General features: G+C 38.7%; 2 protein-coding genes and 1 non-coding gene across 5 annotated transcripts in view; 2 read left to right on the forward strand and 1 right to left on the reverse strand.

Annotated features, from left to right (window-relative positions):
- TMEM209 (transmembrane protein 209) overlaps positions 1-12,339 on the reverse strand; it is a 32,811-nt gene extending 20,472 nt beyond the window's left edge. The window contains exons 1-6 of one of the 3 annotated variants that reach the window (XR_005530438.1): positions 10,940-11,020; positions 9,865-10,001; positions 9,673-9,731; positions 8,358-8,489; positions 7,597-7,838; positions 2,874-3,075 (exon numbers count right to left, since the gene is read on the reverse strand). Coding sequence is in view for 2 of the 3 variants with exons in the window: in XM_039243749.1 (XP_039099680.1) it covers positions 2,874-3,075; positions 7,597-7,838; positions 8,358-8,489; positions 9,673-9,731; positions 9,865-10,001; positions 10,940-10,942 (775 nt within the window). In the remaining variant the exon portion in view is untranslated. Of the gene's footprint in view, positions 1-2,873; positions 3,076-7,596; positions 7,839-8,357; positions 8,490-9,672; positions 9,732-9,864; positions 10,002-10,939; positions 11,021-12,321 lie in introns of those variants that run through there. The other 2 variants (XM_039243759.1, XM_039243749.1) reach the window with 2 other exon arrangements.
- Positions 12,340-13,354: 1,015 nt separating this feature from the next.
- Positions 13,355-21,601, forward strand: SSMEM1 (serine rich single-pass membrane protein 1). Its single transcript, XM_039243776.1, has 3 exons — positions 13,355-13,596; positions 18,502-18,556; positions 20,797-21,601. Exons 1-3 carry the CDS (start codon positions 13,414-13,416, stop codon positions 21,291-21,293), a joined length of 735 nt encoding a protein of 244 aa, XP_039099707.1. The 5' UTR covers positions 13,355-13,413; the 3' UTR covers positions 21,294-21,601.
- A 377-nt stretch (positions 21,602-21,978) lies between these two features.
- On the forward strand, positions 21,979-22,081 carry LOC120239648. Its single transcript, XR_005530480.1, has one exon. It is a non-coding gene; the product is annotated as a U6 spliceosomal RNA (small nuclear RNA).
- Positions 22,082-22,303: the final 222 nt, after the last annotated feature.

Below are 22,303 nucleotides of genomic sequence, written 5' to 3' on the forward strand. Positions count from 1 at the left end.
GCCAAGGTTGCCATCATCTTGACCAAGCGATCTAATTTAATGTTACCAATAAAGGGACAAAATCGTATCTTGAGTCTCCTGATGTGATACACTGAGAGGAGCACACTGTCCCGTAAATTGTATTCTTGCCAAAAAATCGTGTTTAAACTGATTCTTATCTAATCCAATAATGAAAAATGATCACACAAATCCAAATTTGCCAAACAACTAGGCTGACTCAACGTAAATGTCATGAAAATCATGAAAAACAAAACAAAGATGCACAAATGTTCGAGATTAAAGAAGACAAAAGAAGCATGACAACTAAGGACGATACATGATCCTTGACCAGATCCTGCGTCAGCAAAAGAAAAAAAAAATGCTACAAAGGCATTATTGGGTCAATTGGAAGAAATGTGAATATGATTAATACCAGTATCTCAAGCATGGTAGTAATTATGTTGTAGTTAAAGGAAAATGTTCACGTTCTTGGGAGGTGCATGCGAAAAAGTTGAGGATGAAGTGTCCAGTCAGCAAAAGAAGTGCGTGAGAAAGAGTAAATGTAAGTCCCTGGTTTCTTACTATTGGAGAAAGGACTTACGAATCTGAAAAGGGAAGAGGCTAGAATAAACTGTAGGAGGCTGTATAAACTGTATAGTTGGACTGGAATTGGAGGTATCAGTTTGTACTCGTGGTTTTTCATATACACAGATGGATGGATACGGAAATACATTTAGGTGTGTGTGTACACATATATATTCCTAGCTGTCTGTTGAGAGGACTTAGAGTAACGATATCCCATCAACAACGACATATCCAGTGCCCAGACATTAATTTCTCAACATCATTCTCTACTAAAAGCAATCATGGTTCCTTGGAGAAATGGACTAACTCCAGAGCTAGTTAACCAGGAAAGTACAAGACAAGCCTGGAATATAGGCTTGTGGTGCTAGAAAGTAAAACAAAACAACAAACAGAAAAACTGAAGTCAGAGGATCCCACTACCCAAATCTGAGACAATCTAACCATGAAAATAAACGACATAATTGGGGAGAAGAAAAAGTGTTATTTTGCAATGGAATCCCAACAAAAGAATGTAAAAGGTGTTTGCACAACAATGTGAATGTACTCACTATCACTGGATTAAATGGTTAAAATAGTGAACCTTACGCATATTTTATCACAAAACATGTTTAAAAATGTAAAAGAGAATAAGACAGAAGGAATGACGGAATGAGAAAACCACTACGACAACCAACATAGTAATAATTTTGAAAAGAAACTAAAGTAGGTCCTCACAAAAATATGATTTAAAAATTAATTTCTATAAATACTGAATTACCTAAAACCTACAGGCACAGAGTTCAAAGTATAGGGATGGACACAGATACACCGGGCAAATACTAACCAAAAGAAAATCAGTACAGCTGTGTTAGTATCAGAGAAAACAGACTCTGAAGGCAAAAAGCTGAGATAAAGATACAAGGAATAACTAACCAGAATGATATTAACAATCATGAATTTATATGCACTTAACATAATTTCATATATATTTAGCAAATTTGACAGAATTACCAGGACACATGTAATGTAAGACAATCAGTAGGAGCTTTTAACGGACTTTCTTACTAATAGAGCAAGTGCATGAAGACTGATAAGATAAAGAATTTAAGAACACCTTCAGGAAGTTTGGTTCAATGGGCAAATATGGAGCCAAATATTTAGAGACTATGCATCCTTTTCAATATACCAAAACCCATTTATAAAAAGTAATTATACAGCGGGCCTAAATGCAAGTCTTAAAAAATACCAAAGAATTAACAGGGTAGAGATTACAACCTCTAGCTGTAGCACAATTAACTTAAGAGGAAAAATAAAAGATAATCAAACCTTTCTTTCATATGTTTGGAAATTAAAAGCAATACCGATCACTAACACTACTTTTAAGCAATAACAACAATGCTTCTAAATAACTCCAATGGGTCAAAGAGAAAATAAAAATGGAAGCCAGAAAATATCTCAATAAGACAAAGATAGGGAAAGGGAACAACATAGGTTGTGCTTTGCATTATACTCTATATAATTTTCAGAAAACTTGAAATATTTCAAAATTTCACCAAAAGAAAAATCAGGCATCAACAAATAACAAGATAATATTGATTTGTTTCTTTGACATTTCTGGCACTTTCAGGCAAAATTAAATTAAAAATCAATGGAGAGATTTCAAGTGACACAAAGAGCCATGGTCCAATAACGGACTTCCTCATTGTGGCCATGCGTTAGCACCTAATGTGCTTTCTGTGAAAGTTCCTGAGGGGCAAAAATCATTACGTGGCTCAATAACCTAATTTGGTTTCAAATAATTGACTTTGTTATAATCAAATCCACCCCAAATAGATTAAGATTTGCTAACATTGTTTCCCAAAGTAAACTAAAGAGAAGTTCGAAAATATTCTGAAAAACAGGAGCGCTTCTAGAGTAAATATGTTTTTTCTCCTTTATCCCTCTTGTCACGCCAATCTTCCAAGGACCAAAAGGAGACAACTAGCACTTCAATAAGCTTTGCTCTGCATCACTTCAAAAACATTTTATAGCCTCAACTTTTAAATACAAAGTATAATTTATATTATAGAAAAAGCTTTCAATCTTAATGTAGATAAAAGGTTCAAGAATTCTCAGTTCAGCTGTATTTTACTTCTTAAATTTGGCGAACCTAAAATTCTAACTATATAGAATATAAAAACAAAATGCATTTCTCTCCTGAGCTACACAAAGGATATTAGTAAAAAAGAAATATTAATGTACAGGTATCAAAGTAATGAAAATAATAGGTTAAGGATAATGTAAAGTAACACCAAAAATATTAAGTTGGAAATGAATAAAAACATACATACCCAGCTTAACTCTATGCTGTTTCTCTTCCTCACTTCTAAGAAAAGTATCCAAAGTTCGTAGGTCTGTCATGTAGTCTTCTTTGTCAGTAGGGGAGTTGTAGACAGTGGGTGAAGAACGGTAGCGAGATCTCAGCCCACTGCCCTCCACTGGTCCAACAGTTGTAGGGTACGGAGAAGAAGGAGAGGGACTATAGCTTGCCAACTACACAAAATAAAAGAACTTTTTCTTATTGAAACTTATTTTTGTGTTGGTTTTTTACTTTCAAAAAGTAACACACCCATTAGGATGCTCAAATTCCAGAACAATGACAACATCAAAAGTTGGTAAGGATGTGGAGTAATAGGTCTCTCGTTCACTCCTGGCAGGGATGCAAAATGGTACAGCCACTTTGGACGACAGTTTGGCAGTTTCTTACTAAACTAAACTACACTCACCATATGATTAGCAACTGTGCTCCTTGGGATTTACCCAAAAGGAGTTGAAAACTTAGGACTATACAAAAACCTGCCTACAGATATTTACAGCAGCTTTATTCCATAAATGCCAAAACTCAGAAGCGACTAAGACATCCTTTAGTAGGTGAATGGGTGGTACATCTGCACAATGGAATATTTATTACTCAGCATTAAAAAGAAATGAGCTCTCAAGCCATGAAAAGACATGAAGGAACCTTAAATGCACATGACTGACTAAAATTAGAAGCCAATGTGAAAATGCTACACTGTATGATTTCAATTATATGATATTCTGGAAAAGGCAAAACTATGGAAAAAGTAAAAGGATCAGTAGTTGCCAGGGATTGGGGTCAGGAGTGGGAGAGGATGAATAGGTGGAGCAAAGAGGATTTTTAGGGCAATGAAATGGCCCTGTATGATACCATACCATAATGGTGGATACACAGAATTACATATTTGTCTAAACCTGCATAATGTACACCGCCAAGAATGAACCCTAGAGTAAACTGTGATAATGACATACCAATATAGGTTCATCAACTGGAACACACGTACCACTCTGGTGGGGGATTTTGATATTGGGAAGGCTGTGCCCATGGTGGTGGTGCGGGGGGGGGGGGGGGGTGGGCAAAAAGTATAGGACAGGTCTCTGTACCTTCCGCTCAGTTTTGCTGTGAAACTAAAACTATTCTGTTTTGTTTTTTAAGAGAGAGAGAGAGGGCAAGAAGTGGGGAGAGAGGCAGAAGGAGAGAGAGAATCCCAAGCAGGTTCCACATTCAGGGCGGAGCCCCAAGACGGGGCTTGATCACACAACCTTTGGGTTATGACCCAAGCTGAAATCAAAAGTTAGTCACTCAACTGACCGAGCCACCTGGGTGCCCAAACCTAAAACTGTTCTAAAATATAAAGTCTATTTTTTTTTTTTAAAAAAAAGCACTATGTGCATGTTTTAAAAAATGGGAAGTTTGAAGAAAATCAGTCATACTTAAACTACAACCTAGAGATAATATAATCCCTTTTCACATTTTCTGTATTTTCAAATCTTTAATTGTACATAGCTATATCAATATATTTTTGTTTTTACATATTTTCGTTTTTTTAAACAAAAACAATTGTTTTTTAAACTTCAATTTTAATTTTTTTTCTACTTGAGAGAGAGAATGAGCACACATGCATGTGTGCACACATAAGCAGGGAAGAGGCAGAGAGAGAATCCCAAGTGACCTCTGCACTGTTAGTGCAGAGTCCCATGCAGGGCTTGAACTCACAAACTGTGAGATCATGACCTGAGCCCAAATCAACAGTCAGATGCTTAACCGACTGAGCCACCCAGGTGCCGCTCAACTTCATTGTTTTTTTAAAGTTAACCAAGGATTTTCCCATAAAAATTCTTTATAATATTATTCTTACTAGCTGTATAATATTTCATTATACATATATACCATCATTTATTTTTACATTCAATACATTTGAGATGTCTACAATTTTTGGCCACTGTAAACGTTAACATCTCTGTACATATATCTTTTCTTTTCTTTTTTTTTAAGTAGGTTCCACACCCAATGTGGGTCTTGAGCTCATGACTCTGAGATCAAGACTTACACGCTCAACCAACTGAGCCAGTCAGGCGCCCCTACATAAATCTTTTCTTAATTTCTGAGAATGTCCTTCAGGAGCTTCTTAGTACTGAAATGATCTGATCAAAGCATATGAACATTTAATACATATTCCCCATCTATTAAATGAAAATGCTGTACTAATCCTGTTCAGAAGAAAGTTGATAGGTACCTCCATTTTACGATTTTAAAATGCTTATTGAATACAGAAGAATTTTTTAAAATTTACATTTAACTTCCGTTTCCTTATACTTGTGAAGTTAAACACTTTAAAAATAGGGGGGCATGGGGCTGCCTCAGTCAGAAGAGCATCCAAGTTTTGATCTCAGGGTTGTGAGTTCAAGCCCCACATTTGGTGTAGAGACTACTTAAATAAATAAAACTTAAAAGAATACAATTATTGGTCACTGGTATTATCTATATTATCAACTATTTACTCCAGTACAGTGGCAAAATAAAGTTGGAAAAAAAAAAAAGAAAAATTTAATCCTCTTCCACATTGATTTCTTTCTCTTTTTTTGAGAGAGAAACAGAGAGAGTGTGTGAGCAATGGGGGGGGGGGAAGGGAGAAAGAAGAGGGAGAAAGAGAATCTTACGCAGGCTCCATGACCAGTACAGAGCCCATAGGGCTCAATCTCATAACCATGAGATCATGACCTGAACCAAAATCAAGATTTGGATACTTAACTGACTGAGCTACCCAGGTGCCCTGCTTTCTCTTATTATTTTTTTTCTTTAAAAAAAAATTTTTTTTTAAATTTGAGATAGAGAGCACAAACAGGGAGAGGGGCAGAGGGAAAGAGAGAGAATCCCAAGCCGATTTCATGCTCAGCACGGACCCCGACCCTATCCCACAACCCTGGGATCATGATTCAAGCTGAAATCACGAGGTGGACACTTAACTGACTTGAGCCACCCAGATGCCCCCTTCTCTATATTCTGACTCTAGAAATGCATTGTACCAGTCCCTTCATTTTCATCTACATTTGAACATTTCCATTATCAGAAGTTTAAAAGTTTCTTGAAAATTTAAAATAACTCAGTGACAAAACTTCAGAACCCTAACATATTCTGCAGATATATTTGATTACAGTTTAAACTTTTTCTTCTTTTTTTTACTTAAGTTTTCTACTTCTTAGTCAATCTTGGCGTTTTTTTTTTTCCCTAGAAAAATAATGATTCTATTTCATTAACTTTTCCACTGTATTAACTTAGTTCAACAAATATGTATGTATAGCATCTATATTTCATGTACTGTGCTAAGAAAACAAACATGAATAAAAACACACAATCCTGTACTCAAGAAGGTTATAGTCCAGGAGAAAAAAAAGATAATTAATGTTACCAATTTTATACACAGAGCTATTTAGTAGAGATTAACAGTTTTTTTTTTTTTTTAATTTTTTTTTTTTTAATTTATTTCTAGGAGAGAGAGAGAGACAGCGTGAGCAGGGGAGGGTCAGAGAGAGAGGGAGTCACAGACTGAAACAGGCTTCAGGCTCCGAGCTGGCAGTCAGCACAGAGCCCGACGCGGGGCTCGAACCCACGAACCGCGAGATCATGACCCAAGCGAAAGTCGGACGCTTAACCGACTAAGCCACCCAGGCGCCCCGAGATTAACAGTTTTTAAGAAATAAAAATAACTTGCATATTCAAGAGTAAACTATGGTATTTCCACTAGATGAGTATTAAGTAGCCATTAAACAGAAATTATGTTTGGGTGGTAGAACTATGATTTTTTTCCTCATGAAAACAAAAACTATTTTTACAAGTCATATTTACCTATGGGTTATTAAATATTGCTACATACACACTTCCTAATATTTAACTTGTACAAAATTTCCTACCTTTTATTACTTGCCAAAATTATTATTGGGGAACCAGTAGTATGGAAGTTCATCACAAAGAAGTATTATGTAATGGGTAAGGGCAGTGTGTTGATATCACTTCCGGACATCCCTCATCTAGCTAGCAGCTACAGAGAGTAGTTCTAACTAGTGAGATCTTCTGAAAATGTGATCATGCCCCCTTTAACACTCCTTTTATATTCTTATGCTTCAGGGAGGAGTCACGATTTCAAATTTGTCAATTTTGCTTCTATCAAACCCCAAAATGAGAACAACATCCCACTTTACTGGGGGAGTTGGAAAGAAGGTTTCTAGTCATCCCATGAAGGGTGGTGGCCATCATGAAGAGTCAAACTACACAACACTCCCAGTTTTTAGCTTAGGAGATAACTCCAACATGAAAAAAAACATTAAGATTCTGTAAGGATATACAAAAGTTTCATATAAACAAGCAAAGAAAGAGGGCAAACGTGAATCTAAAAACCTAAAGTAAAAAATTATCACAGTCTCAATTTGTTTGAAAGACCCTGCAGAAAGATCCTAGAATGGTGACCCTCAGTCCATGGTCTTTGCAAAAGCTAATTTTTTTCTTTCATTTTAGGGTATGGTATAAGGAACTTCTGACTAGGTATCAGGATCTGGGTTCTGTTCTTGGCTCTTATATCGGCAACTTGGGCAAGTCAATTACCCACTGTTTCTCAGTCCTGTCAGTGAGAAAATGAGGAGTTTTGATTCATTTGGTGACTTTCAAGGTAGCTCCCAATTGTAAAATAATGTGACTGGCCAGGAGAAAAGATTCATTACCTTATTATAACCACTGATGGGAGAGTAAGTCACTCCGGGACTATAGGACCCGCTGCCACCTGATGACAGACCTTGCAGCTGAGGGCTGTATCCGGTTATACAGCTGGTGGTGAACTTGGGGCTGGTACTGGGTGAACGAGATGGGCTATAGCTCAACACACTCTGACCCTGAATTGAAGGAGAAGATGGAGAGGGAGGGATTTGGGTTGCTGCCAGATCATGTGGAGGAGTAGTCTGTACAACTAGAAGGAAGGAAGGAAGGAAGGAAAGAATAAATAAATAAATAAATAAATAGTAAATAAATAATGTGTGTGTGCATGTTTAAATAAAATTTCTATAAAAATAGACAATGAAAAATGAATCTTTTTTTTTCAAGAAAGGAGAAAGTAATAGAGTGACTTGGTTGTTAAATTACATAATGTATTATCACCTAAGGACACAAAGTAGTGCTTTACCATTTCCATACAGTTTAAAGTAAGAGATTAGCTTCAATCCCCAAGGGTTAGTCATTTAATTTTAATTGTAATTAAACAATGGAACAAACTTTCACGAGGCTGTTGAATAGTATTTCCATTCAGTTTATACAAATAGGAATGATAATCATTGGTCTTAAGGCAATTTATTACAGACTTGTTTAATATAGTTCAACCAGATGGCTTTAGAAGTCCCTTCCAGCTGAGTCTATAAAAAGGGCAAATTAAATTGAGAAAGATTTATTGCCAACCTTTCCCCCACCTTTGCAAAAGACATAAAACACTTACCAGCTGTTTTCAACCCTAAAAGTGTTTGCTGTCCAGGACTAACAACCAGACTTGTTGGTGCCACAGTGTATTTGAAATACCTCCAAAAATCAAATAAGGCATTCAGGCTGAAGAGGGATGCAAGGGCAAGCTCTGGAAGAGAACAATTTACTTTTTTAAGGGGGAGGGTGGGAGAACATTTAAAGGTGGGTGGGAAACAAAACCCTTCATACTTTAGCAAATTAACAACAAAACTGAAAACTATCTTCTTAGTCCTCATAACAGTTGCCATTTAATGAATGTCTATTATGTATAATGTCTATTACATAAATGCCTATTATAGGGAACTTACTAGTGAATTTCAAAATATTATCAGCCACCTGGCTGGCTCAGTTGATGGAGCATGCAACACAATCTGGGGGTTCTGAGTCTGAGCCCCACGTTGGGTGTAGAAAAAAAAATCACTAACCTCACAACCTTGTACAATAAAGATTTTCACCTGTATCTGACTAGAGTAGTCAAGTGACTTTTGCAAGAGCACACAGCTAGTTACTTATATACTCAGGTATGCAGATTTCAAAACTTGTGCTTACTAAATTTTTTTTAATGTTTATTTATTTTTTGAGAGACAGAGAGAGAAAGAGCACGAGCAGGGGAGGGGCAGAGAGAGAGGGAGACACAGAATCTGAAGCAGGCTCCAGGCTCTGAGCTGTCTGCAGAGAGTACGACGCGGGGTTTGAACCCGCAAACTGTAAGATCATGACCTGAGGCAAAGTCGGACGCTTAACCTACAATGCCACCAGGGTGCTTCCCAAACTCTTGCTCATTCACTTGCCACACCACGTCCCTACCACGGATTCCACATTGTGTGTATTGGACTATGGAATTCACTTTAATGGCCATAAAGACTCTATACTCAAGGACTACTAAACAGCAGAGAGAAGTAGACGAGAGAAGAGGAAGGAACAAGGAAACTGAGGAAGGCATCAATGGAATGGAAATCTGATTGTTCTTGAAAGGAGAAATGGTAGGGAAGTAGGGAAGGCATTTCAGAGAAAATAAATACAAATCACCATCACCAAACGTTATTTTTCATCACAGAACTCCAATGATCACCTGGAATTGTACTGTTTAATTTGTCTCCTCTACTAGAATGTTCCTTCCATGAGGGTAAGAATCTTTCTTGTTCCCTTCCTGCAAGATTCCCAGTTTTTGGAACACAGCACACACTCAAATATTTACGCAATGAAGGAATGATTACAAAGCTGAATTAAACATGAATGCAGTTTTTCATTGGTAGCAAACCTATATGACAGTAAAAAAATTAATTACTTACCAATATACCAAAGGGGCCAGTATGTCACATTATAATATGAACTAATCAATTTTCCAGTCCTGAAAAAATTAAAAAGGCTTTTCAAAATCTTAACAAACAACAGAAAACACCTAAAATCAAAACAAACACAAAAACCTGTAGAACCAACCACTGTCCTCTTCAAGTTTCATCTTTTTTGACTAAGTAACTTACATTTCAGTATAGATCATTCCAGCCATAGATACATTTAGGAGGCCCCAGGCTAAAACCACTTTCTTAGCTTCCGTTTCTTTTCTCATCTTGATGGTTCTGTCAATAAGAGAAGCACTAGGACTTGCCTCCCCTTGCATCTATCCAAAAACAAAAAGCACAGGAATTAACGAAAAGAAACCACTTCTCCATTTACGAAATCCAACTTGGGTCCTTTATAATAGTAACTAAGAACTGCACATGTCTTTCCTTATCTTTAAAATAGCTTTCCAATACTTTTTATTTCATGATTATCGTGTGAAAAGGGAGCCCTAAATTATAACTTTATTGGCACATTGTTATCAATAGAGAACCTGCTCATCGCTTCACAGAACAGCTTCAATGAATAAAAATGCCTTATTTTGTAATTTAAAGGGTGGTGATTTTACGTGCAATTATTCCGTATTGTGTTCGGAAGGTCACAAAGTCTGGCTAATTTAAACAACTCAAAATACCAAGCGTTGAGAGAAAATATTCCATATTAGCTATAAGCCATTAAAGACCCTCCTCTTACATCTTCACGCAGAAGCCATTACCCGCCTACGATCCTAACCAACTCTACACTCGGACCGCTGGGCGCCAGAGACCCCCGTTTTGTGTTGCTGATAAAGTGTAAGGATTGAGGTTTTCTAAGGGTGAACACTCCTAATGTGAAGGGGATGAGAGCCACTGGGGAGTGTGCAGTTTGGGTCCATGTGGGATTTATATTTCCTTTGTTTCGCTAAGCCTCATCTCCTGCAGAAAAACATTTTAAGACTTCCGCATCTGGAGTCGTATCCCAAAAAGTACAGAGCGGCACTCTTCCCGCCACCCAGTCCGCGAGTCAAAACTTCCCAGTCCCGAGAGCTTCCCTCCCTGGGTCTCTCAGCACACACTTCAGCAGCCCCTAACGCTTCTTCCTTCCTTTTCACTACAGGTGGAGGGACGCCTGGCCACAGCCCCCTTCGGAGGAACCCTCTGCAGATCAGCAGTCGTGGAAACCCCACGGCACGCGTGGACTCCGCGTCCTGCAAGCACAAAAATGACCCCGAAAACCCACCATGTTCTTCGGCCGGAAGCTGCTGGCTCGCGCCACCCTTTACTGCACATGCGCGAAGCCAAGCGCTAAGGCGAAGGCAACCAGTTTGCCGGACTAGTTACCGGAAGAACGGACCTTCTCGCGAGATGAGGAGGGTGAGGCGGGCGGCTGGGAGTACTCAGGGGTAGGAGCGTTACCAGGGAAACAACGTTTGGGTTTGTGGCTCCTACTCAGCTGCGGGGGGAAATTCAGACCAAGTTGTGAACTCGCAGTAAAAAGTAGTAACTGTAACAAGCTGAGTTTCTATGTATTAATATAATTTTAGCTTTCTTAGGGCGTTTACGGACTCACATTTTAAAGCAGATTTTATTAAAGCAGGGTAGCTAATTGTAGGCTAGAGAATGTGGTAATGTGTCCGGATACCCATCAGCCTCGTCAAAGCATTTCTCACACAAAAAAACGTTCTGACCCAATGGAAATTCTTAAATATTCTTGTAATAAGGGTGCAGCAGTGAGAAGAAAACCCCAAACGTGTCAAAGTTGCTAGTGGTTTTGAGGTTTCAAAAAATCCAGTCGTTCCTTTTCTTGCATATTCTTCGGAAGAACTAAGCCTGAGGAAAAGGTCCATCAGGGAGTTCAGTTTGGTTTTATTGAACAAATACAAACGCCTACAATGTGCCGCTGAGGGGCGCGTAGGAATGTAAGAGTGGAGCTCCCTTGTTGGTGTCTGGTGGAGCTCAGCCAGCTGGTGCCCTAGGTGGGCAGGAGAGTGGGGCGCGATGAGCCCAGAGGCGAGCTTCCTGGAAGAGGCGATGCTGGCCTAAAGCACAGGGCCAGCAGCCAGGAAGAACAGGGCACCATTGGGGATGTGGAGAAATGTTACCCTAATGAAAACGCCTTTTCACAATAAGCTAGCGGATTGTTACATCATGTACGTCTCAATGACCAAAATGTTTCCTAAAATGCACCAAAAGTCAAATAGAAGAAAATTAAGTTTCCTTAATAAATAAGAATTGGTATTTATTTATTGCAAATTAATGGAATCTGCAGGTATGCTATGCTCTTAAAGATCTAACGTATTTTAAACTGCGATTTTAATAAATTTTAGACTGCCTTAGCAGCAGTAGTGTTTTGCTCTAGTTTTAGATTGAGACGAACTAACTCAAAAATTGTTCAGAGTGAAAGGGCTCAATGTAGAGTCAATAGTATACCAGGTTCCTCCCCACCCCATCTCTCTTTCCTAAAAAATTGTATACATTTGATGTCATTTCAACAGACACATCTTTCCTCTCTTGAGGTCCTTAAGTTACTGTGCATTTGTTGAAGGCTTAAAAAGGAACACTACTACTATCCAACTTTGATATATATATAGCTGGCATTATGTATTAGTTTGATAGGGTTACCGCAAAAAGTAACTGGAGTGGCTTAAACCACAAAAATTAATTTGTCCACAGTTTTTCAGGTTGCAAGTCCAAGATGAAGACACCAGCGGAATTGGTTTCTCCTGAGGCCTCTTTCCCTGGCTTGCTGATTTCTATGTACTCACAGGGCCATTTTTTTCTGTGTCCACATACCCCTGGGGGGTGTCTCTTCCTCTTATAAGGACACAAAGGTCTATCTTTATGACCTCACTTAATCATAATTATCTTTTTAAAATTTTTATTTATTCTTGAGCAGGGGAGGGGCAGAGAGAGGGAGAGAGAAGCAGGCTCTACACCGTGAGTGCAAAGCCCTATGTGGGGCTCCAACTCAGTGGAGCTCCTGGGTGACTCAGTAGATAGGGCTTCCTACTTCAGCTCAGGTCATGATCTCATAGCTTGTGAGTTCAAGCCCTGCTTCAGGCTCTCAGCCTGGAGCCTGCTTTGGATTTTGTGTCTCCCTCTCTCTCTCTCTGCCCCTACCCTGCTTGTGCTCTCTTTCTCTCTCACAAATAAATAAACATAAAAAAAAATAAAAAGAGTCCGACGCTCAACCCACGGAGCCACCCAGATGCCCCTCACCTTAATTGTCTCTCTAAAGGCCTTCTTTGTGGTTATAGTCAAATTGGAGGTTATTCATTCAACTTACGAGTTCAGGGGAACACAATTCAGTCTATAACAAATTAGACCTATGTATGTTAATTTACATATGGTATGTGATATGAAACATATAAAAGACTGAAGAAATGAATGGATACCTCAGAGATGTAGATTTTATAGGCATTAGAATTTAAAGAAAATACAGTATATACAAATTTCAGGAAAATAAAAAAAAGATTAAGGCAGAACGCACCCTATTGACGTAGGGGGTAAATACCATAAACTTTCATAGAAATAATTTAGGGAAATCTTCCAAAAACTTTAGAAATCCAGGGAGGGTTTGTCAGTGCCTGTCACAGTTACTGAGGCGTGTGTCATAATAGGTTGCTAAGGAAACGGTCATACGCATGGAGTGAAGTACTTGCCAGTCATCTTCATTCCTTTGAGCATGCTTTATTTCCAGAGCAAGAAGCCATCATGGGAGACCTTTTATCCTTATTTTGGGAGGTGGATCCTCCCCCTCTACCTTTAAGTTTTACTCTCCCAAATCAGGATTATGAATGCCAGAAGGATGACTCTTGTGGGGCAATAGGGAGCTTCCTGCTTTGGTACTTTGTCATTCTATTGGTCCTGATGTTCTTCTCGCGGACTTCTATCTGGGTAGGATATCCTATTTCATTTTAAATGCTATAATAATAGGGGATTTTCCACAAAATAAATTCACTTTACTTCGATGAAACTACTTTTTAAAAGTTATTTTAAAAATAACGCCATCTCGTTCTAGAGCATCTAAGAATATAGAAAAGGGTGAAGAAGAAAATGTAAGCTAATGTAATCCTATTCTTTAGAGATAACCATTGTTACCATTTTGGAGCATATTCTAGTTTTTTTTTTATTTTTCTCTATCTCGATGTATTTCTCTCCATCTCTCCTTGACCTTACATTGTTGGCATTGGACTGTGCATAGTTTCATATCCTGCTTTTTAAAAATTTAATATTATATTGGAACACTTCCTCAAATCATGTTCATACAGCAGCACTCTTAATGACTGCATAACTTTGTCTTGTGGTTACAGCATACCAAATCCGCAATTCTGAGATATTTAGGTTGTTTGCAGTTTGTCCATAGGCTATGTAATGCTGGGATAAACTTGCCTACTGGTTAATGACCTCCAAATTCCTTTCATAGCCACGTAATTCTAATCAAAGACACAAAAGCTGTCGTATTTATAGAATACGTGTTGTAGGATTTGGGAGTTTTTAGAATGAGGCAATATACTCTCCCGAAAGATAAGATGCAGAACTAAACTAAATTAAACAGAATGAAACTCACCATTCTAGACCACCTACTAGCAGAAGAAAATACCATCCTCTTAGGAAAGAGGTAGCCCAATTTTTCAGGACTGGGAATCTCCAACATGTTATGAGTAACCGAGCTCTTATAAATTGCTGACATGGAGTCCTTGCTGGCCATTAATACAAGCTGATGATTAATCAAACCACCATCATTTGGCATTACGGTCAGAACACCGGGCTGGCAATGGGCAGACTGAGTGCTGCATCAGCTGTAGGAGGAGAGGAGGAGGGTTGTTATCTCTATGCCAGCTGGATTCCATTATAATAATCAGAGACTCTTCCCTCACCACCTCTTCCCCCTAAGAAGTTTCATCTAAAGTTTAAATGCTTCTTCAAGTAGATACTTTGCCAAAAGGAGATTTAGAATAGTGATCGCTTATATGTGTCCTAGACTCCCTAGCTAAGTATATTGAATTTGTCTGGATTGGCCAGAAAAGATACTTTAGAAAATTAACAAAAAATTGAAATTGATTCCTGGCAATTTCATCATGAAGACCACTTATAAGGTCTAAGCTATTCTTCTGCTCCTTTGCTTGCATCAGCTCTTTGGAGTCCTAGAGCTCTGAGCTTTATGGACCTGAAGAGAGCATGTGGTCCAGTCTCTGGACCTTTCTATAGGCAAGTAAGATATCAGTATCCCTCCTTTTTTTTTTTTTTTTTAATTGATAAGCCCCAAGGAAATCAAGTGACTTGTCCAATATCACACAAGTGGTTAGTGACAGAGGAGAAATAGACCAAGGTTTCCTGCCATATAATTCGTTTGCTTCAAAGCATAGCTGAAATGTTGAATTCAATCTATTCAGTGCTGATTAAAACCTTAATTATCTCAGAGGTTTCGTCTTTCATTTTGTACCCTTATGGCAGTTACAATTGGCTGAACTGCTTCTTTGAAGGGTCCCAGATTTGAAATCTGAGAACCATATGAGAGCTAGTTAAGAAGGATGGAATTTTTCTTTCACTTTGAACTTCATTTTCTCTGCTGAACTATGAGCCTTTATTTACAAACCTTGAAGTCATGGTGAAAGCGTGATGGAAATGTGGTGGTAGTTATCCTCCGAGGTGAAGCACAGGGATTTCCTCTGGATTTGCCACTCTTCAGGTTGCATTTACCTTTTTGCTTTTGGAGACTAGAAATACTATATTTAGTTTACGCATTTGTTTAGTGTTTATTCAGACTGCTAGTGCTGGTATTTTTCCAAGCAATACCAGTCCAGGCTTCTCATTTTGCATATATGGAAACTGAGCTTAGGAGGTGTTAAGTGAATTGGGGAAATTGCAGGTTTCCCTTGGTAGAAAGACAGAGCCATAGCCCAGATCTCTCCACTATTCTACCCTATTCCTCAGCGGGCTCTGCTGCTGTTCTTACTCACGGACTCATACACAGATAGTTAATAAAATGCTTTGGGTAACCACAGTTCATATGATTCCACTTAGCTTGATGAAAAATCTTTCTTTAGGATTTTGTGATTATATTTTGATGTGACATCAAGTCAAATATAGAAGCTTTCCGTGAAAATGATATAAGCCTAGTAAATGTGTTTTTTTGTTGTTGTTTTTTTAATGTTTTATTTCTGGGAGAGAGAGAGAGAGACAGCATGAACAGGAGAGGGTCAGAGAGAGAGGGAGACACAGAATCTGAAACAGGCTCCAGGCTCTGAGCTAACTGTCAGCACAGAGCCCGACATGGGGCTCGAACCCATGACCCGTAAGAGCATGACCTGAGCTGAAGTTGGATGCTTAACCGACCGAGCCACCAAGGCACCCCTAGCCTAATAAATGTTTTTAAACATTCCTCCCTCCCCTTCCATTACGAAAGTATGCATTATAGAAAATGTGGAAATTATAGGAAAGTGCAAGAAATGAAATAAAAACCACTCCAGATTATGTGGAAATAACCAACTACTATTAACATTTAGGTTTTATAAACAGCTAATCATTTAATAATTACCTCTATACATATTCAATTTAAAATAAGCCCCCCAACCATTTTTATTTTTTATTTTATTTTTTTAATGGATTTTTTTTTTTTATTATTTCTAGGAGAGAGAGAGAGACAGCGTGAGCAGGGGAGGGTCAGAGAGAGAGGGAGTCACAGACTGAAACAGGCTCCAGGCTCTGAGCTGGCAGTCAGCACAGAGCCCGACGCAGGGCCCGAACCCAGGAACCGCGAGATCATGACCTAAGCGAAAGTCGGATGCTTAACCGACTAAGCCATCCAGGCGCCCCCCTCCCCCAACCATTTTTAAAAGAGTGGTCTCCTTTATATATATAAATTTAAATCCAAGTTAGTTAACATGTAGTGTAATAATGATTTCAGGAAGAGAATTTAGTAATTCATCACTTACATATATGTAACCCCCAGTGCTCATCCCTAGAAGTGCCCACCTTAGAGCCCATTGCTCATTTAGCCCATCCCCCCACCCAACACTCAGCCGGCAACCCTCAGTTTGTTCAAAAGAGTGGTTTCTTAAAAGAAGATTCCATTCTTAACATTTTCAGAGACTGGTTGCAGTAACCCAAAAAGCGGAGAGGCACCTGGTTAAAGATACTTGACTGCTATTGCAGAGATCAGATATTAAGAAAGGAATGGGCCAAGGGTCCTGGATTGTAGTTACGAAGACCCAAGTTTGTCACTTTCTACCCAAAGGAAGTTTGACTTTCGACAAAATTCATTTTTTCCCTAATTGTAGACAACTTAAAAAGTTACAAGGAAAACTAACCCTGTTTCATTCAAACTCAACAGTTGCTAACACTTGTGGACATCGCTTAGTCTTTTTTCATATTTTTAGCGAACTGGTGATCGTATTGCATATACAGATTTGCCTCTTGACTTTTAACATAATTTTTAACATGATTTTTAACTTAATATTACAATGTGCATTTTCTTATGTTGCGATATGCCTTTATTATAATAATTTTTACAACTATATATTATAATTGTATTATTGTACTATAGTTTATGTAACCATTGCCTCCTTTTGAATTTTGAATTTTTTATTATCCTAATTACACTCTGATTATTTTTGTGCATAAAGTTTTCTGTCTTTGGGGGATTATTTCCTGGATTATTAGATTCCCAGTGAGAATATTATGTGTCAAAAGTGTTACCAGTGTTTCTAAAATTTTTTATACATTCTGAAAGAGTTGCTTTATATTTATATCTTTTGGCAAAATCATGTTCAGCATCAAAAAATGGAGCACTGATCTGAACAATGGAATAAATTTATTTATGGAATATTGGAGTAGAATATTTGAAATTGGAACTGTTCAAAGAAGTCCATTTCTTTTTTGTTGCCAAATTCACAGATAGTATGTTATGGTTGCATTCTGGAGGAAAGTTTCTGAAGGATTTAGGAGATACTGAATTTATGAACTTTGGTAAAGATCTTCAAGCATTATAAAAAAAAAAGATCTGATGAAATATCCTTTACAAAGTAATTTAAGGGGTGCCTGGGTGGCTTACTCTGTTAAGCGTCCGACTTCGGCTCAGGTTATGATCTCGCTATTTGCAAGTTTGAGCTGTGCTGCCAGCTCAGAGCCTGGAGCCTGCTTTAGATTCTGTGTCTCCCTCTCTCTCTTTGCCTCTTCCCTGCTCACACTGTCTCTCTCTCTCAAAACTAAACAAACATTAAAAAACTTTTTTTAAGTAATTTAAAATGAATCCCAGTACTATAAAATCTGTTTTTAAATGAGTTTTAGGAGCACCAGCAGTGGATCAGTCAGTTGAGTATCCGACTCCTGATTTTGGCTTGGGTCATGATTCCAGGTTTTTGGATCAACACTGAGCGTGGAGCCTGTTTGAGATTCTCTCTCCCTCCCTCTGTCCCTGCACTTCTCCCCTGCTCATGCTCTTTCTGTCTGTCTGTCTATCTCTCTCTCTAAAAAAAAAAGATATTAAATGATATTTCTTTACAATGTGAATACAGGAAAACTTGATAACCTATAGATCCTCATCAGTATTATTTTCTCTCAAATCTTTGTTCCATTTAGTTTGTTCAAAACATGTTGGCAGATTCTGCATCAAAGCCTGGTCTTCCATGGGCAGCAGAAGTAAGATCACTGTAATAGTAACTCAATAGGAATTTATTGAATGGTACTGAGTGTTTACGATTAGACATTATCCAAGAGTCTAGGGCAATGGTGTTTTATAAGGAAATGTAAGTGAAAACCAACCGAGATTGCTATTACTAATCTGTATTTCCGAAACAGATGTCAGAGAAGAAAAGGGATGAGGACAGTGGGGCCAGCACCTCGGTCAGTAAAGGTGAGTGCTGGTGCATATTTGTTATTGGACTGTGAGGAGAGAAATATGTGCTGAATGTGGAAAGTGAAGTTTGGAAACAAACAGCCCAGAATGGTTATAAGACCTCTCCAGATCTGTGGTGGCCCCTTATGTGAGCTCCTGGCTTTAGCGCAGGACAGTTTACCTGCTTTAGCAGAGCTGCTAGAGGCTATAAATTACTGGTAGGTAGAGTTCAAGTTCTCTTTGCATTCCTCAGCCTTCTCCCTTCATATAGTTCCCCTTTCACATACCTTTATTGTTAGTGTGAGCTTTATATGACATCTTTTTTAATAACCTAGAAGCAGCGGTGTGCTGGTAAATGTTTTAACAACCAGCTCTCAAAAAATGTGTATGTGTATATACATTTTTTTTTTTTAATGTGGCTGATAGAAAGGACGTAGGTCACACAATTTACAAGTAATAAAATAGGTAACACACTTTATGTCAAATTCCATATAGATCACCAGTTCTAGCAAAATACTTTCCTTGATTTTTGCCAGGAGCTTGCACCCTTGGCCAACCTGTGGCTGCAATGGACAAACAAGTATAGTTCCAATATGAATGCTCTTTTCCTTTAGGTTAAGGAGTAAGATTAAAGAAACAGGAAGCTGTATGTTAGAACTTAACTTGGTTGTCAATGATGTGACTTCTTTGCTGAATTGGATAATAGTGTTAGAATACCCTGGAAGAGTATTTGTTTTCAGGTGCTATTCACAATGTGGTGGCTACAGGATGACACCTTTTTTTAAAGTTTATTTATTTTAAGAGAGAACACACACACACACACACACACACACACACACACACACGTGTGAGTGGGAGAGGGACAGAGACAGAACCCCAAGCTCCATGCCCCATGCAGAGCCCAACATGGGACTCAATCCCATGGTCAATGATGATTAGACATTATCAAAACCAAGAGTCAGACACTCAGCCGATAAGCCACCCAGATGCCCCATGACACTTTAATTTGTATTTTTTTAAGTTTATTTATTTATTTTGAGAGCGAGAGCACATATGTGTGAGCAGGAGAGGGACAGAGAGAGAGAGAGAGGGAGAGAGAGAACCCCAAGCAGGCTCCATGCCCAATGCAGAGCCCAACACGGTGCTCAATCCCATGACCCATGAGATCATGGCCTGAGCCGAAACTAGGAGTCAGACACTCAACCAATGAGCCACCCATGCACCCTGTGATATTTTTATTTTGTATTTTTTTAAGTTTATTTATTTATTTTGAGAGAGAGAGTGAGAGACAGAGAAAAGAGAGAGAGAATCCCAAGCAGGCCCTGCACTATCAGTGAGGACCCCAATGTAGGGCTTGAACTCATGAACCAGAGATCATGACCTGAGCTGAAGTCAAGAGCCACTCAGGTGCCTTGTCCATGACACTTTCAAATGTGATCTACGTTAATAACATGTTCCGTATCACTTTAAGCCTAGACAACCCACAAAACCATAAACCAAGACCTGATTTTTAGTGCTTGTTGATTTTTATCCCACCCAGCAAAACTGATTTCAAATTACCAATGTGATGTTACTGAATGTGGAGTTGGGAAGACATGCAGAGAAGCACATCATCACATAGTATTTCCAACCAGATACGACAGAAATAGCTTTAAGAGCATACCTCATAATAAAATGTAATAAAATAATTAGGAAGTGATTAGTTTTGAATATTTATTACATTTATGTATCATAAATTGATTTAGTGGTGAGTTTGTATAATTTAATTTTTACTAATGGCTGTGTTTTAACAACCATCTTATTAAACTCCTTAAAGTTTCACAATCCATTCTTGCCAGCCAGCTGGTAGAAGACAACTCCAGCACACCACTGCATAAAGAAAAGATCCTTTTGAGTTTCCTGCTACCCAGATCACGGTCACATACATACTTGAAACTTTAAGACTTCAAGGCAAGGTTAGAAAGGGTCCTTCTCTGGAAAAGCTTGGAGACCTTTCCCTTGATCTTATATCTGGGGCCCACAAAACTTCAAAAGCAGTGTGTCAAGCATCTGTTTGACCCTTCTGGTCTTTAGGAGATTTGGTGTGGTACTGGAAGATGCAGTTAGCCACCAACACTTCCAAGTAAGTGGAGAAAAGTGATGACTTGGCAAATGCAACTGAGAGTGAGTGTACACACACTATAAGCTTCCTTAGGTAAGATGAAGTTATAGTAACCAATAATATGTCTAACATACTGATTTGTTTCATTGGTTGTTAGCAAGCAAAGATAGTTCCTTCAAGCGGCAAAGCAAAGGTGGTGACTGGGACTCTTTACAAATTATGAAAAAACCAAAGCAGAGCCAATTCACCCCTGTAACTGACTCAGAAGTGGCTTTGGTCAATGCGTATCTTGAACAAAGACGGGCCAGGCGCCATTCTCAATTCAGCCAGATGACTCAGACCCAACAGGATAGTGATAGTACTGAGTGTGACAGTGAAGAATCTAACTCCGGAGCCTCCTCGTGGAAGGAGAGTGAAAGCGAACATCACCCATCACCAGCTAGTATTAAGAAGAGGAAAACAGCTCAGAGGCAAAGGAATGTGGGAAGTTACCAAGTCAGGGAAAGGCCTTGCCTCCACTGCAAAGCCATGAGAACCAATGAATGGTTGACACGCCATTTCCTTCAAAATACTTCAGGAACAACCCTCACGAAGGCAGATATTCAAGAGGAAACTTGTGTACCTGACAGTAGCACAAAATGCAGTAAATTTTGAATTTTATCATGTCCTTACCTTACTTGAAGCCAAATGAAAGAGATGAATAAAACACAAAAAATCACCAGATCTCTAGGTGAGGAGGCTTTTACAATGAAGTCTCTCTACTAACAACAAAAACATACTTGGAACCGAAGAGGTAAAATGTCAGATAATCCTTTGTCCAAAAACAGGCCAGTGAATTTGTTTATGGCCCCATTAGAACCTCAAAGATCTGCATCTACTACGGTTTTTTATTCAAAAGAGCGGAAGACCTATTTTATTCCTCACATACATGTATTTTGTTTATATCTATAATACAAATAAGGAAGCTCTTTGAAAATATATTTATGTTCAGAAACCATTTAAGTTTATTCGTGTGTTTTGATTGGCTGGCTGACTGAATGAATTAGGTGACACTGGTTGGCATGGAATGGACCACATTCTCCAGATCCATATTTTCAGGTGACACTCTCTGAGCTGTATCACTGCACATGTATCAGCTACAGTTGGTGAGGAGGAAGAGAGCCTGGAGAAAGACCCAATCCTCAGAGTAGAGCAAGGAGGGAAGGCAGCATGGCCCCAAGGGCCACTGGACCGTGGGATGTCCATGGTTATTGTCCAAAGGGCGTGGCAAGTGTTAAAGAAAAAAATTTTTTGACACGTGTTAAATATGGTAAGGAGAACTTTATTCAAGACAACTGTACTGCTCACTTTGGCAGCACACATACTAAAATTGGAACTATTAAAGATTAACACAGCCCTGGCGCAAGGGTGCCATGCAAATTTGTGAAGTGCTCCATACTTTTAAATAAGTCAGACAGAGAAAGACAAAGACTGTATAATCACACTTATATGTGTAATCTAAGCAAGCCAAACTCACACAAACAGAATAGAACAGTGGTTGCCAGGGGCTGGGGCTGGAGAAAATGAGGAGATGTTGGTCAGTGTCCAAACTGCCAGCTGTAAGGTGAATACATTTCGGGTTATCTAATATACAGCATAGTGACTCGAGTTAACAATGCCGTTAC

Source organism: Hyaena hyaena, unplaced genomic scaffold, assembly GCF_003009895.1.
Source record: "Hyaena hyaena isolate Hyena2069 unplaced genomic scaffold, ASM300989v1 scaffold_8, whole genome shotgun sequence".
Lineage (NCBI taxonomy): Eukaryota > Metazoa > Chordata > Mammalia > Carnivora > Hyaenidae > Hyaena > Hyaena hyaena.